This window comes from Balaenoptera borealis, assembly GCF_965194805.1.
Source record: "Balaenoptera borealis genome assembly, chromosome: 4".
Classification (NCBI taxonomy): Eukaryota; Metazoa; Chordata; class Mammalia; order Artiodactyla; family Balaenopteridae; genus Balaenoptera; species Balaenoptera borealis.
In genome coordinates, this window is record NC_138861.1 from 15,089,183 (window position 1) to 15,102,737 (window position 13,555).

General features: G+C 36.0%; 1 protein-coding gene across 15 annotated transcripts in view; it reads right to left on the reverse strand.

Annotated features, from left to right (window-relative positions):
* The window catches only part of HPGDS (hematopoietic prostaglandin D synthase), a 167,286-nt gene that overhangs the window by 17,189 nt on the left and 136,542 nt on the right, over positions 1–13,555 (reverse strand). For 13 of the 15 annotated variants that reach the window (XM_082391791.1, XM_082391797.1, XM_082391798.1 and 10 more), the window contains 3 exons: positions 11,816–11,908; positions 7,143–7,252; positions 2,304–2,402 (listed from right to left, as the gene is read on the reverse strand). In XM_082391791.1, the coding sequence (XP_082247917.1) occupies positions 2,304–2,402; positions 7,143–7,252; positions 11,816–11,908 (302 nt within the window). Of the gene's footprint in view, positions 1–832; positions 1,018–2,303; positions 2,403–7,142; positions 7,253–11,815; positions 11,909–13,555 lie in introns of those variants that run through there. The other 2 variants (XM_082391793.1, XM_082391792.1) reach the window with 2 other exon arrangements.

Genomic DNA, 13,555 nt, shown 5'->3' on the forward strand with positions numbered 1-13,555 from the left:
CTTTTTTCTTCTTTTTTTTTTAAGATTTATTGATTGATTGATTGATTACTATGTTGGGTCTTCATTTCTGTGCTAGGGCTTCCTGTAGTTGTGGCAAGCGGGGGCCACTCTTCATCGCGGTGCACGGGCCTCTCACTGTTGTGGCCTCTCTTGTTGCAGAGCACAGGTTCCAGACGCGCAGGCTCAGTAGTTGTGGCTCACGGGCCCAGTTGCTCCGCGGCATGTGGGATCTTCCCAGACCAGGGCTCGAACCCGTGTCCCCTGCATTAGCAGGCAGACTCTCAACCACTGCGCCACCAAGGAAGCCCCATTCTTTTTTCTTTAGTCTGTTCCGCAGCAGTGAATTCCACCATTCTGTCTTCCAGGTCACTTATCCGTTCTTCTGCCTCAGTTATTCTGCTATTGATTCCTTCTAGTGTAGTTTTCATTTCAGTTATTGTATTGGTCATCTCTGTTTGTTTGTTCTTTAGTTCTTCTAGGTCTTTGTTAATCATTTCTTGCATCTTCTCAATCTTTGCCTCCATTCTTATTCCGAGGTCCTGGATCATCTTCACTATCATTATTCTGAATTCTTTTTCTGGAAGGTTGCCTATCTCCACTTCATTTAGTTGTTTTTCTGGGGTTTTTTCTTGTTCCTTCATCTGATATATAGCCCTCTGCCTTTTCATCTTGTCTATCTTTCTGTAACTGTGGGTTTTGGTCCACAGGCTGCAGGATTGTAGTTTTTCTTGATTCTGCTGTCTGTCCTCTGGTGATTGAGGCTATCTAAGAGGCTTGATGGGAGGCTTTGGTGGTGGGTAGAGCTGACTGTTGCTGTGGCGGACAGCCCCCCAACTTTTTTGTTTTTAACAGTTTTCAGAATACAGACAGTCTCTGGCTTATGATGGTTCAACTTACAATTTTTTGACTTTACCATGGTGTAAAAGTGACACATGTTCAGCAGAAACCACACTTTGAATTTTGAAGTTTGATTTTTTCTCAGGCTAGTGATATGCTGTATGGTACTCTCTCATGTTGCTGGGCAACGGCAGTGAACCACATAATCAGGAGGGTAAACAACTGATACACTTAAAATCATTCTGTACCCATACAACCATTCTGTCTTTTACTTTCACTACAATATTCAATAAATTACGTGAGATATTCAACACTTTATTATAAAGGCTTTGTGATAGATGATTTTGCCCAACTGTTGGCTAATGTAAGTGTTCTGAGCAAATTTAAGGTGGGCTAGGCTAAGCTATGGTGTTCAGTAGGTTAGGTGTATTTTTTGACTTATGATATTTTCAATTTATGATGGATTTATTGGGACACAATCCCATCATAAGTCAAGGAAAATTTGTAATAATTTGGCTCCATAACATCTTCTAAAAGTCACCAATGAAGCTTTGTTTGGTTTTGAGGGGTGTGTGTGTATGTATGTGTGTGTGTGTGTGTGTGTGTGTGTGTGTGTGTGTGTATTTGGTGATGGTGGTTTTCATAAACTCATGGATTCATTCATTTTGATTTGTTTCAATCCATTGCAGTTAATATTCTTATTGTGGCTTGAATTTTCTCAACTTTGGCCAGTGAGAGCCTCTACAAGTTGACTGCTAAGTCCTTCTGACACAACTCTGGTGTTTTGGGGGGGCTTTTGTCTGATAATTTATTTGGTTCTATTATGTCAAAGTATTCCCGGCTCATGTTTTACGTTTCCTGTCCCAAACTGAGAATGAGCTATTTCTCCAAGAAGTTCTGGTTACTTTTAATATTTAGAGACCAGAATCTGGGTCCAAGGGGTGGCCAGAACAACTAGATTGGTTAGTTTTTCGAGAAAAAGAGACACAAAATGCTTGTTTTCTTTACCTTAAGAAAAAGTACATTGTGAACTGAAACTGGTGTATAATTATTATTTTTTTGTCCCAAGAAAATATCTATAAGGAGATGTATAGTCAAATCACTGTGTTTTTTAAAATGACGATGTTTCTTAAGATTGTGTTTCACTAATAGAGTCCACAGGTACTTCACATACCCTATGCACCAATGTGACACAAGTTCATTTGTTTCACTTTGCTTTAGTTTGTCAGTGATAGCTTTTTAAAATGTTTTTGTTGTTGTTATATAATCATATAAAATATTTTAGTTCATGTTTCCAAAGTTAACTCCACCAAAAAATTTTATTCAAAGAAGTTTAGCTTTTGTCCCTGCTCTCTAACCTACTCCCTCCCTATGAGTAACCCTTTTTTCAATACATTTTTATAAAGTTTTTGGTTTATCCATATATGTATATGCTTGTATTTTTTTAAGATGTAAAACATACTCACAGAGTTACCAATAAACCACTCGTTTTCCCCTAAGTATGTGTCCAAATCTTGCAGAAGATGAGACGCATCACATGTAAGTAGCTCCGTAAACATCTGATCCTACGAGAGGGAGAAAAAGATTCCTTTAAGCATAATAAGAAGAAAAACAAATGAGTTGAAGAGGAAGCAGATTTTTCCATCTTCTTTCTCCCACATGAGTTCAAAAAGGAAGTAGTTACGTGTTATTGGTGGTTGTTGCTTGTTTGTTTGTTTTTTAAAATGTATGACATGGAGATTCAGGTCTGATTTTCTATAGATCTTATTCTTCCCTTTATTACTCATGGATTAAAAAATAAATATTATTGTCATCAGTTCTTATTGTTTCTTTGTATATAATGACTAAATATTTCATCAATAAAATCTTTTCATGGTTTTTTATCTTAATTTTTGTTAAGGAAAATTATTCCATTATGTTTTTACATTTCTAAAATTCCCTCCCTTTTTTAGGCTCACTCCCTTTAAAGTGAAATAATTTAACTAAAGGTAAAGAAATTAATTTATTTTGTAAATAAAATTTATTCTGTAAGACTATTATTAATAAAATATTATTATTTTGTAAGATTCCTCCAGTTTAGCAGTCTTTCATCTCACCGTTACACTTAACGGAAGTAATCCATAATGAATAGTAACGTTCTTGGGCAGATTTCCTCTGTTTGGCTTGACATTGTACCTTAGGGTGAGATTCCTCTGCCTTGACTATCATCTGTAAAATCAATCCAAGGTGCCCCATTTTGATATAATATGTAAGATATTATTACAAACCAAATAATATCCTTGGGAAAAAATAACAGATATATCCATTTAAAAACATTATCTTTGTGTTTTTACTTGAATCTTTGAAGACCAAATAATTTATTCATGGTCTCTTTCTTGGTAAGAGGTATTTATTTGTGTATATATGAAAATCAGGCTGGTTTGTATTGTGGATATGAAATGTAAGCCAAACTCAAAATATTATAAAATATACATATATCATTAATATTCATAAATGAATGAATATTATAAAATCTATAATAAAATCCAGCCTCTATTAAGGTAAGTCAAATAGTGGATAACTCCCTCACCAATTTACTGATTTACTTCCTGTTACTATTATGACTTAGCTGGGTAATATAGATTATTATAACATAATGCCTTATATTTGTAGGGCACAGTTTGCAAAAGCATCATTACAGATTTACATAGGTTTGCCACATTTCAGGAACTGAAGGTTGGGAAGTTTGTCATTATTTTGACTTTATATGCTTTCCACGGTTCTATACCACCTTTGTACCTAAGGTTCTCTCTCTATGGATAATATATTCATAGTTCTAAATAAAATAGTGTGAATCCTTCAGCCCCTTCCACAGAATTTGTGAGCTAAGAGGCAATGGGTCCAGAAACACGTGACATTTCCCATAGCTTAGCTTAGATCAGCATCAGTTGGGGAGGTAATAGCCAGCTTGGCTGTCCTAGAATAGCTAGAAACAGGAGGGAGTTAAATGGAACAGGATATAGATGCTGTACAGCTTTCCAAAAACTCCTGTGCATTCACCTGGGTAATTCTGCTACTTTTTCTACTGTGCATTTCCTCAGCGTAAGGTACACCAATGTTTTGTATATGCAGTGCCAGATAAAAATCTTATCTCTGCACTCTTGAGTTCTTTAGCCCAGGTTCTCTTTATGTGTTTGGTGAGAATCATATCAGTCTAATGAAATGTAAATTGCTAAACAGCATAACCATTAGTATTTAAGAGTCATTTTAAAGAATACTCACCAAAATAACCTAAAGAAGATAAAATTTTCTTATATATCCTTTTTAAAATGTGTTTTCTGATAAACCCTAGATAGCCATTCCTACACTTGGTGGACTCAGAAATTTCCTTCTACCTCCCCCAGAGAGTTATAAGGAAGGAGATTTTTGCACACTGAAAAGTCATTGCTATTGTATTCTATCAAATGACATTTAGAGGATTTAGGGAGGTTTGCATATTTCTCCAAAGCACCATTTTAAAATCCACACTGCCCAAATCGTTTAGGATTGGAAATGGGCCACTGATGTTCCTTCAATCCTGCTGACCCATCACCCTCCCACCCCCAACCCCCTGCCCTGTTCTTCAGATGAGGAAACTGAAACAGACGCATTGAATAACCACAGAAACACTAGTGATAAATTCAAGGATTATCCGTGTGGCCAATGCTCAGAGACATATTTTGCCTTTAAATTAAATTTAAATTAATTTTTTAAAAATTTTAAATTGGAAATGGAATTTTTAGCACTGAAACATTTATAATTATGTGTACTCGATAGATTTTTAAAGAACATATAAGAAGAGGACTATTTTCACTGTTCATCCATCTTTACTGTATCAATATTCTGCTTTTGAAAATTTTATCTGACCACAAGGTGGCAGCAATGCAACCCACTACGGAGAGACTAAGTAATGAGATGCAAAAGAACTGTGTATTTTTCATTGTATTCTGGCCAGGTCCTGCTTATTAATCAGATAGTCTGGTTATTCGCAATTATTTCTGCAACATGTTGTCCCTTCATATGATTTATTCATGAACTTGGATTATGTCCTGTGAATTTGTTTTTCTGAGATAGGTAGCATGTAAGAGCATTGTTATTCTAATACAAAGGTAGAGTTCCCCTTATCATAAACGTTCAAAGAACATTTTCCTTTGGGAGAAAAGGAGAATGGAAAAATAGAGAAGTAGAGAGGGCAAGCCCACATGGAACAAAAACCTTTAGATACTTTTTTCTAAATTGAGGATTATGCATCTACTTGTCTCTGCATTTATAAGGATATGTGAAATATAGATGTCATGTCTGACAAATAAAAGGAAAAGCAATGAGCACTGAATTATATAAAAACACTATAATAACTAATATTTAGTGAACACTTTCCACCTAGCCATAGGTACTTATGCTACCATTTAATCCTCCCAACATACTTTGAAGCAGATTCTATGATATCCCTACTTTACAGACACAGAATGTGAAAATTTGATAGGGAGTTAAGTGACAACTGGTAAGAAGAGAATTAGGATTCAAGCCTGGCAGTCTGACTCCAGAGCCCAAATGTATTTCTATCCTCAAAGATGAGCTTTTATTTAAGACTTTGTTCTGGTTAGTCAGGTATGTGTATATATACATATGTGTGTGTGTCTCCCCACACACCTTACATTTATGTCAAGGAATCAGTAAATGTGAATACTTTTATGTTCCAAATATCTCTATTTAAATCAGAGGGTCCTAATTAAACAAACAGTATTTAGAATAAATATGCTTGGGGCTTCCCTGGTGGCGCAGTGGTTGAGAATCTGCCTGCCAATGCAGGGGACACGGGTTCGAGCCCTGGTCTGGGAAGATCCCACATGCCGCGGAGCAACTGGGCCCGTGAGCCACAACTACTGAGCCTGCGCGTCTGGAGCCTGTGCTCCGCAACAAGAGAGGCCGCGATAGTGAGAGGCCCGCGCACCGCGATGAAGAGTGACCCCCGCTTGCCGCAACTGAAGAAAGCCCTCGCACAGAAACGAAGACCCAACACAGCCATAAATAAAAATTAATTAATTAATTAATTAAAAAAAGAATAATGTTAGCTGGGTTTGTCATATATGGCCTATATTATAAAAAAAAAAAAGAATAAATATGCTTAAGTAAGTTGATCAGACTGCCATTTGTTCTGTGCTGTAGCTTTTGGATACAGGCCTTAAGCCATAACATGTACATAAATACTCCTGCACAGCTGTTTTGAATGGCTGCTACCACTGTGGCATTACATCCAGTGGTAAAGAAGATGGAGTCTGAGCCAGAGTGTCTGGGATTTGAATTCCTTGTGTACCACTTACCAGCTAAGTAACCTTAGGTAAGTTATTTACACTACATGAACCTAAATTTCTTCATCTGGAAAATGAGGATAACAACAGTTTCCAAAATTTTAAGTGAAGAATTCTTGAGGATAAGAGATATGAATACTGGAGATGTGCCCCAAGTAAACAAGGGAGTAAATAAAAACAGAGGATGTCATCCAGGAAACAGGACTCCAGCTCAAGAGAAAGACGTCCCTGGGATGGCAGTGAAGGAAAGTCCAATGATGACAGCTGTGCAAAAACCTAGACAGCTCTACAAAGGAGAATGGAAATCTCTGGCTCGATAGCTCCAAGAAAATAATGGAAACAATAGATTATCTGATATCATTGACTTTGTGGAAAATTGCATTGGCAGGCCATTGGATAGTGTGGGAAGGTTCAGCAATAAAAGTAAAAAGGAATTAAGCAAATGGAAAAAAGACAATTACTAATTTGAGGAGGAAAGTGAGAAAGGAAATACAATCAAAGTATACCAGAATGCACAGTTTTGTACAATATCTGCATAGGCATACTAATGTAATGACTGAATATAGATTTCACCACAAAATTTTAATATTATATTAGGAGTTTGGGGGAAGGGAAGCAGAGAGAATGACTATGTAAGAGATAAATTCTCATTACTATAATAAGTCTATCAAAACTATCTAAAATTTGTGAATCAAAGAAAGCCATATTTACATATCCTATAGAAAATATGGACATGTATAAATCCTAAAGAAAGAGCTAAAAGTGTTAAAATGAGGGTTGCATCTGAGGAAGGGTTAATGTGAAGAGGTAAGGCTGGGAATCACTGTAGTACTTTGTTTTAAACTTTTTAATATAATTTGATATTTTAAAACTAGATGTATGTCTTACTTTGATAAAAAGGAACTTTTAAAAGCACCTAACATAATGTTTGGCAAGTGGATATGATTAATAGCAGTAACAGCAAACTGATCACCTTACTTTTATATCTTGTTTTTTCTCTGCCCAAGGAAAACGAGACATGAAATCATCCAATGTGTCCACGACTGCATCAACTTGACATTGTTGCAATTCTGTTTTTCCAGCCAAATCTATGGAATAGAGACAGGCCATTTTATGCCCAAGAATATGCTCAATTTATTTTACTATAGTAAAACTTTTTAAAAAATAGGCAATATATTAATATGGTTCAAAAATTCAAAACAATATAAAACAGTATCCAGTGAAGACTAACTTCCACCTCTGACCCATTCACTTCATTTTGCTTCCTTACCTACCTACCATATTGGTAACCATTTTCATTCATTTATTTTGTATTCTTCCATTGTTTCTTAATGAAAATAAGAATAGGTATCCCACTCAAAACGCACCTCCCCCATATATCCTTGAGATCTTTTCTTACAAGTCCCTTAAGGGCATCCTTGCTCTTTTTTCAGGTACATGGGATTCCTTTAAGTGGAAGTGCCACAATTTATTTAACTAGCCTCAACTGATTAGGTTTGTTTCCAGTCTTTTGCTAGTGCAAGTGATACTACAATAAATAACCTGTACATACATTATCATTTATCTTGTAGAAAGAATTACTGTTACATGTGCAGATAATTTTTTGTCAGCAGCATTTGTTTGCTTCCTGGGAATTATAAGTTTAAAATAATAGAAGTGTTGTGTTTTTTCTTTACTGCCATTCGCCGACCATCATTTTGCTAAGGAATCATTCTAAAATGATTCAGTGTAGAAGCATTCTAAAATAGGTTGCATTTCAGCAAAGGAAACCGTCAACAAAATGAAAATACAATCTACTGAATGGGAGAAAATATTTGCAAATGATATGACTGATAAGGGATTAATATCCAACATATATAAACAGCTCATACAACTCAACATCAAGAAGACAAATAATCTAACTAAAAACTGGGTTGAAGAACTGAATAGACATTTTTCCAAAGAGGACATGCAGATGGCCAACAGGCACATGAAAAGATGCTCAACATCGCTAAGCATCAGGGAAATGCAAATCAAAACCACAATGAGATATCACCTCACACCTGTCAAAATGGCTATCATCAAAAAGAACACAAATAACAAATGTTGGCGAGGATGTGGAGAAAAAGGAAAAGGGAACCCTCCTACACTGTTGGTGGGAATGTAAATCGGAGCAGCCACTGTGGAAAACAGTAGGGAAGTTTGTCAAAAAACTAAAAATAGAACTACCATATGACCCAGCAATTCCACTCCTGGGCATACATATGGAAAAGACAAAAGCTCTAATTCAAAAAGATACATGCACCCCAATGTTCATACCAGCATTATTTGCAATTGCCAAGATAAGGAGGCAACCTAAGTGTCTATCAACAGATGAATGGATAAAGAAGATGTGGTATATATAAACACAATGGAATATTACTCAGCCATAAAAAAGAATGAATGAATATTTGCCATTTGCAGCCACATGGATGGACTTAGAGGGTATTATGCTAAGTGAAATAAGTCAGACAGGGAAAGACAAATACTGTATGATATCACTTATATGTGGAATCTAAAAAGTACAATAAACTAGTGAATATAACAAAAAAGAAGCAGACTCACAGATATAGAGAACAAACTAGTGGTTACCAGTGGAGGGCAGGGGGGAGAGGCAATATAGGAGTAGGGGATTAAGAGGTACAAACTATTATGTATAACATAAGCTACAAGGATATATTGCACAACACAGGGAATATAGCCAATATTTTATTATAACTGTGAATGGAGTATAACTTTAAAAATTGTGAATCACTATATTGTACGCCTATAACTTGTAACTTTAATAAAAAATAAAAATATAAAATAGGTTGCTTTTGTACAAATGTATAAATTTACTAAAAATCAAGGAACTGTATATACTGACAATGGGTGAACTGTATGTAAATCACACCTCAATAAAGCTGTTAAAAGTGAAAGAAAATGCCTTAGTAATTAGCGTTCTTCTGTAAACTATCTATATTTTCACGTGTGTGATGTTCAAAGGCTGATTCTTCTTTCTGACCTTGAGAAATCCCTCCGAATTGTATCATAAGTTCTCTTCACTCATTTTCATCCCTACTTTGACTTCCACACTTAAGGCTTCAGCTGTCAATTTTATACAGATGACTCATTCAACATGTTTAGTCCTAAATTCCAGAACCATATTCTCCGCTTCCTTTTGGATAGTTCTCTGTGTATCCTTTTGGGTCGGCCCCAACTGGGGCTACAGCAGTGAACAAAGGAGATCAGTTCCTTGCCTGCATGGCCCTTATGGCTAACTGGGAAAGACAGACAACGGAAAGGATATTGCAAGCTAAGGAAATTTTTCTTTTAAGAAGAGGAGGAGGAAGAGGAGAAGGAGAAGGAGCTATGGGAATAAGGAAATATGTCCAAGTTGTCGTCTGCCTGGCCCTTACTCTCCTGCTCAAATAGACTGCCCTCCACATGCCAGTATCTGTCTTCTAACCCTAGGATGATTCTATCTTCACAAACTTTCTCATATTTCCCAAATAGCCACCCCTGCACTCATGCCAAACAAATACAAAGTATGGCCAGAATGATCTTCCTAAGCTCATAGCCATGGTTATGTTGCTTTTCCAGATAAAAATTTACAGTTGAAGTCAAAGACAAACACTGTGTGATCTCACTCATTTTGGAATCTTTAAAAATTACTCCTAATAACTAACTCATAGATACAGAGAACAGATGGTTACCAGAGGCAGGAGCAGGGGTAGGGGCAGTAAAATGGGTGAAAGTGGTCAAAAGATACAAACTTCCAGTTATAAGATAAATACGTCCTGGCGATGTAATGTACAGCATGGTGAGTATAGCTAAGAATACCATATATTTGAAAGCGGCTAAGAGAGTAGTTCTTAAAAGTTCTCATCACAAGGAAAAAAATCTGTAACTATGTGAGGTGAAGGATGTTGACTAGATTTACTGTGTGATCATTTAGCAATATATACATGTACTGAATCATTATGTCATACACCTGAACCTAATGCAATGTTATAGGTCAATTAGATCTCAATTTGAAAACAACTCTACAGTTGTTTAAGGGATGACGTTAATACTCTGGCTCTTTCTTACCAGATTCCAATCTGTTTTTCCATCCCTTTCTCTTTCTACTTCCGTTCCACCCAGCAAATTTTGAAGTTCTTTTCTTTTTCTCCTGCCATTTTTTCTCTGTCTGGAATGTTCTAGTCCAGAGATTCTCTAAGTGAGTTCCATGGACCAGCTGCATAAGGCATCATCTGGGAAGTTGGTAAGAATGCAAATTTCCCACCCTCGGCCTATTGAATCACAGTCTCTGGAGTCAAGGCTGAACAATCTGTTTTAATGAGCCTCCAAGTGATCCTGATGCACGTAAAATTTGAGAAACACTGCTCAAGTCCAAATCTGTCTCTTGAAATTCTAGGTATCTTTTCAGGCTCAACTTAAATGTCATTTTCACTTCAAAGTCAAATTTCCATAGTCAGAAGTCATCTCCATCTCTAATATTTATCTATTTATTTATTTATTTATTCATTTATTTGGCTCTGCTGGGTCTTAGTTGCGGCACGCAGGATGTTTTTAGTTGCAGCATGTGGGATCTTTTTTTTTTTTTTAGTTGCTGCATGTGAATTCTTAGTTGTGGCATGCGGGATCTAGTTCCCTGACCAGGGATCGAACCCAGTCCCCCTGTATTGGGAGTGCAGAGGCTTAGCCACTGGACCACAAAGGAAGTCCCGCCATCTCTTTTAAACTTCCAAAAAATTTTGTTGGCTGAAACGTGTTCGTGTAACACAAATTTTTGTATTTTTAACATACATACATTACTTTGGTCCAAAAATGAAGGTCTAGTAATTATGGCCCATTTTATTGGTAAGCTAACCATGTCTCTACAGCTTGGATCATAGTGGTTTTGGGGGTAGCAAAGAGGGTGTCAGTGTCAGGAGTGGGGCATGGTGATTCTGCAGATTATTTACAAAGAAAGGGGCTTTAAAAGAAGCCAAATGTAGACTTTCCCTCAAAAAGTGTTATGGGAGTGTGAGGGGACAGAGAAGACAGCAGAGCATAAGATGGGGAAGGGCACCAGGCAAAGATGAGAACTAAGTTTCCTTTATTTCTCCTCATCTTATCACGTTAGCGCATGTGCTAAATAAACAATCCAGTAGCCAACTACCCACTCAGGATGCCTCAGATGGCACTTTATGGAAGCAAAGAAGACTTCCCTTCTATTTTTTTTAGCATGATTAGGATGAAAGACATTGGGTACATGATTTTAATAGTATGAGTCACTTCAGCCTCCCTATGCCACACGTATTTCCCATTAATTAATCCTCTCTGATAACTTATGATATGCATGCTAGCGAAAGTTTGGGTTCAGACACATCTGTCTAAGTTTTCAGCTAAATTCCAATAAGGGTTTGAGGACAAGGAAGTATGGGGCAGGAGAGACTGCAGGCAGTATAAAATTAATTGTCTAGGGAACTCAGGGAAAATTAAACTGGTAGAGATGGTATATTTATACTTTTCTGGCACTTAATCCCATTCTCCTTTGCACTATATTTTAATCCCATTCAGTAATAAAGTTACTTAATGAATATTGAATATATGCCATGTGGTTATTTTTCAGTTATCAAAAACTATACACACAGTAAATATATTACCTGTGTTTTTGGTCAGATATCTTGCTATTGCTAGGCTCTGGTGAAGGTTCAATCCGTTGACTTCCAAAATGGGAATTTTGCCAAATGGAAACGCTTAAAATAAAATGAGCAAAGAATTAACTTCCAGAACAAAATCAAGTTATAATACTTCCATTGTACTGATAATTGTGGAAATAAAACATGATAGTAACATTACAGAATTCTTGAATATTTATTCTAGAAGGGACATTAGGCATCCTCTAGTGGAATCTTTACATTTTACAAGTTTAAAAAAAGAGAGTTGTTAGAAAAAGAAACAGACTCACAGATATAGAGAACAAATGAGTGGCTACAAGTGGAGAGAGGGAAGAGGGGAGGGGCAAGATAGGGGTGGGGGAGTAAGAGGTACAAACTATTAGGTATAAAATTAGCTACAAGGATATACTGTACAACATTGGGAATACAGCCAATATTTTATAATAACTATGAATGGAGTATAACCTTTAAAAATTGTGAATCACTATATTGTACATCTGCAACTTATATAATATTGAACAGTGACTATACTTCAAGTTTTTTAGAAAAGGGGAAAAGAAGAGTTGTTAGAAGAGCTGCTATAGAGTTAGTGACAGAACTGGGTCTAAAACCCAGGTTTACAGTGATACTATCGATATGTATTATATATTATCTCACATACTTACTATATAATTTTTTTTTAAAACTTTTAAAGCCTTATTAAATTTTCAGTCCTCAGAGATTACATTAATTATTCTTTCAAACCATAGTCTGAGGAATATGAAGAGTTTGATATTGAGTTATGGTAAGGAACTTAGCCAAATTCTTATTGACCATTTGAAGTATGTAGTAAGCAACAAGCATATTTGTACAAATATAGGACAGACTCATAGCAGGTGTATTAATATTTATCTGTAAATCCTACTTTGTTTTCTTATCTAAACCTATTATATTTTTGTCAGAGAATAATTTATTATTCTTCATTATAGAAAAATTCTAAGTTGAAGATAAATAAAAATAATTCTACCACACAGTGATAAACATTTTAATATTTTAATTGCTTTCCCATATATATCAAAACAAAATCATAATGTATATATGTCTGTAAACCACTTTTTTAATTTGATAATACCTTTTAAAATATTTCTAAATCAATAATACATCTTTTTTTAAAGCATACATTTTGCCATATGAATTAATCACAATTTTCCCAACCAGTGCCTTAGGTTGGGACATATACTTATTTTGGAAAGAGGGAAAAGAATAAAGTGCCACTCATAATCCCATGACTGTAACACAACTACTAGAATCAACCGTCAAGTGTCTTTCGTATGCACTGAATAAGTACAAGACGAACTACAGTTCACATCAGGAATAAAAACATCTTTGAACACTTAGCTAATAAGTGTGCCAAGTACTATTCCACGTGTCTGAGATACTGCAGCGAGCAAAACAAAGTCCCAAATAAAACTGATACAAATTGTGATGCCTTATTTGAAGCAAAGTATGTACTCAAGAGGGAATTAACCTGCCTAACATTTTGAGGGGAGCTTCCTTTTGTGCTAGGCATTGTACTAAATATTTAACGTGCCCGTTCAGTCTTCTGGTACTTATGACAACCCTATGAAGTAGGTATTAACTACCATCTCATTTTATAAATGAGAAAATGAGATGAAGAGAGGTTATAGAAATAGTCCAGATCACACACCTGGTAGAGGTGAGAGCCAAGTGAGAGGTGAAATCCAG